Raw genomic sequence first — 2,833 nt, 5'->3', positions numbered from 1 at the left:
CGGCTGAAGACTGGGGATGACCGGGCGGCCCGGCGGTTGGGTGCGAGCGGGGAAGAGGACAGCTCCCGCGGCCTGCGCAGGCACCCCTGCCTATAGCTTTGGCCCCTACTCCTGCCCCGGCCGGGGCTTGAGCGTCGCCTGGGTGCTCCGCAGTGCAACAGTTTGCAGCTGCCTCTAGGGAGCCTCAAGGAGGCTGTGTTACGTGCTGCAGCTCTACCTGGCTTGGTCCCCAGGAACAATCTCGGGGCCCACGGGCTGGGTCTGGGAAGACCAGAGAGAAGGTCCGTTTCCCAAACTTTGCAGGAGGGAACCCTCCCATTCCAGTTCCAGCTCCTCTAGAAAGAAGCTGAATACTGTCAAGTGTGTGTGTGTGTGTGTGTGTGTGTGTGTGTGTGTGTGTGGTGGGTTGCAGGGAGATGGGAAGGAAGGGGGCGTTTGCGGAGATGTGTTTCAGCGGAGAAAGGTGCTTCAGCTGCTCCCCCCTCCTTTTTTTGGTAGGTGGGTGCTTGGGGGCGGGGGTGCCAGGGAAGAAGGCTGGAGAAAGAACTGGGCACGATTCTGGCATTAACCACCGCTGTGGATATAGGCTGAGCGAGATACGATGCCAGGGGTGCCCCCTTGGGAATGGGACCTTAGGGATCTAACGCCGTCTGAGGACGAAGAGTGGGGGGGCGGAGAGGGAGGACCGCATACCGCGAACCCACCCAGTGGTCCGGAGTGGGTGCTGGAGAGGGTAGGATCCAGGCGAACATGTCCACAAAGAAGAGGGCGCAGGGAAGAAGAGAGACAATGCTTTGGGAAGTAGGAAACGCCATCTGAGGCGACTGCTGTCAGTTGCAATTAGAAAGTTGTGGAGGGCGCAGGGAGACTGCCTTATCTGCTGAGTAATCTGCACCTCGGTCCTGCTGGCTTGTACACCTTCCCAGAGATCGGAGGAGCAAGCCGGCTGGCAACTGGCTGCTCTGGAGTGCTGCTAGGAGTGGTAGGGTTGGGGGTCCGCGGGTTACGGAGTAGACCAACAGCGCCCAATTAAGGCACCGTGTCCAGAGGGCCGCTTTGCGGTGGTAGCTGATCCTTCTCTTTCTCCGCACTCCCTTTGGCAGCCTCTGGGACCCTAACTAAGCCTGTTCTCTTTGCAGCCCGGTGCCTCAGCGAAGGAAAAGGGCGAGTGGAGACACGTTCAAGGCGGGACCGGAGAGGATTTCCCCGGCGCCGCTCACTCACTGGTCGGCTTGCTTGCCATCAGTCGCTCCCTCAGTCCTTGGTCCGTGTGCGCACTCCCTCCGGCACCAGGGAGTAGTTTTGGGTGGCGTGGGCTCGTTCCTCTTCTTGGCTGGTGGTAACAGAGTGTTGAAGAGAGGAAGCTCGGTGGGCCTGGCCCCTCCCAGCCCAGCGCCGATGAGTGCCCGGGCTCCAAAGGAGTTGAGGCTGGCGCTGCCGCCGTGTCTCCTCAACCGGACTTTTGCTTCCCCCAACGCTAGCGGCAGCGGCAACACAGGTGCCCGCGGCCCGGGTGCAGGCGGCGGCGGAAGTGGTACCTGCATCACGCAGGTGGGACAGCAGCTCTTCCAGTCATTCTCCTCCACGCTGGTGCTGATTGTCCTGGTCACTCTCATCTTTTGCCTCATCGTGCTGTCCCTGTCCACCTTCCACATCCACAAGCGTAGGATGAAGAAGCGGAAGATGCAGAGGGCTCAGGAGGAATATGAGAGGGATCATTGCAGCGGCAACCGCGGTGGAGGGGGGCTGTCCCGGGCAGGTAGTCAGGCCCAAAACCATGGAAAAGAAAACAGGCTGGAGAGGCAGTCCCGGGACTCTGCCTTCTGCGCTCCCTCCAACTTCTCCGGTTCCTCCTCCTCTTCATCCCCTGGTCTTCCAAGCCAGGGTCCCTGTGCTCCTCCGCCTCCACCGCCAGCCCCCAGTCCACAAGGAGCACACGCAGCCTCCTCCTGTTTGGACACAGCTAGCGAGGGCCTTTTGCAGACGGTGGTACTGTCCTGATTGTGTAGCCCCTCTCCTCACCCCTTTTCTCGTTTCCACCATCTTTACCATCCTTGCTTTTTCTCCCTCCTTCCTTCCTTTTCCATTTTCCTGTACCACTTCTTTCCTCTTCCTTCTTTCCTTATCTGCCCTCCCTTTTACTATGTTTCTCCTCCGCCGAGGCACTGTGTGGTATTTGTAAATATTGGGCGAGGAAAGTCTCGGAAGAAGAAATAACGCTGATAAATCTTTATTAATATTTACAGTTATTATTATTATATTACTAACAACACAATCCAAGCGCATGACAAATCACATACTTTCTCATTGTCAATGAAGGATGCATCTTCCCTCTCCACTCCGTGCCCCCCTCAATAAGGAGGAGAAACCGCACAAGCTACCAAATACATAAAAGGCATTGCCACCAGGAGCAAAGGGAGGGGAGGGGGCCGGTAATGTTGTATATAGCTGTCAAGTTAAAGGTTTAGTTACCTTTCTTCCCCTTCACCCCCCCCCCCCACACACACACCGGCTTTCACTTTTCCTTTAGCTTTTCTCCACTCCCCTTTTCTCACCCTCAGCTGGGCTCAGGCAATAGTATATTATTAAAAAAAAAAGTCTACATTTAGCACCAAGACTACAACGAGGCCACAGAGAAAGTCCCAGAAAAACGTTTTAGGACAGGTAACCCTCTCCAGTCAGCCATCTTCTCACTCTTTGGCTAACCATTGCCTTTTCCAGGACAGAACATTTAATTTACTTTTAGAAATGTCTCTCGCTGGCCGAGCATAAGTACATTGAAATCTTTAAGTGAGTTAAAAAAAAAAAAAAAAAAAAAAAAAAAAAAAAAAAA

General features: G+C 55.3%; 1 protein-coding gene across 4 annotated transcripts; it reads left to right on the top strand.

Annotated features, from left to right (window-relative positions):
* The first annotated feature begins 261 nt into the window (after positions 1-261).
* On the top strand, positions 262-2,809 carry CUNH11orf87 (chromosome unknown C11orf87 homolog). Of its 4 annotated transcripts, none has more exons than XM_048795653.1 (2): positions 262-281; positions 1,140-2,809. In XM_048795653.1, the coding sequence occupies exon 2, from the start codon at positions 1,399-1,401 to the stop codon at positions 1,999-2,001; it is 603 nt and encodes a 200-aa protein (XP_048651610.1). In that variant the 5' UTR covers positions 262-281; positions 1,140-1,398; the 3' UTR covers positions 2,002-2,809. The 4 variants fall into 4 exon arrangements, with proteins under 4 accessions (XP_048651610.1, XP_048651609.1, XP_048651608.1 ...); XM_048795652.1 differs by lacking the exon at positions 262-281 and adding an exon at positions 473-494; XM_048795651.1 differs by lacking the exon at positions 262-281 and adding an exon at positions 538-733.
* Positions 2,810-2,833: the final 24 nt, after the last annotated feature.

Source organism: Marmota marmota, unplaced genomic scaffold (assembly GCF_001458135.2).
Source record: "Marmota marmota marmota unplaced genomic scaffold, marMar, whole genome shotgun sequence".
Taxonomy (NCBI): Eukaryota; Metazoa; Chordata; class Mammalia; order Rodentia; family Sciuridae; genus Marmota; species Marmota marmota.
This window is presented reverse-complemented; position numbering and strand designations above follow the sequence as displayed.

Excerpts from the sequence above, each read along its gene's own strand:
- CUNH11orf87 (XM_048795653.1), top strand. The coding sequence starts at position 1,399 with ATGAGTGCCCGGGCTCCAAAGGAGTTGAGGCTGGCGCTGCCGCCGTGT.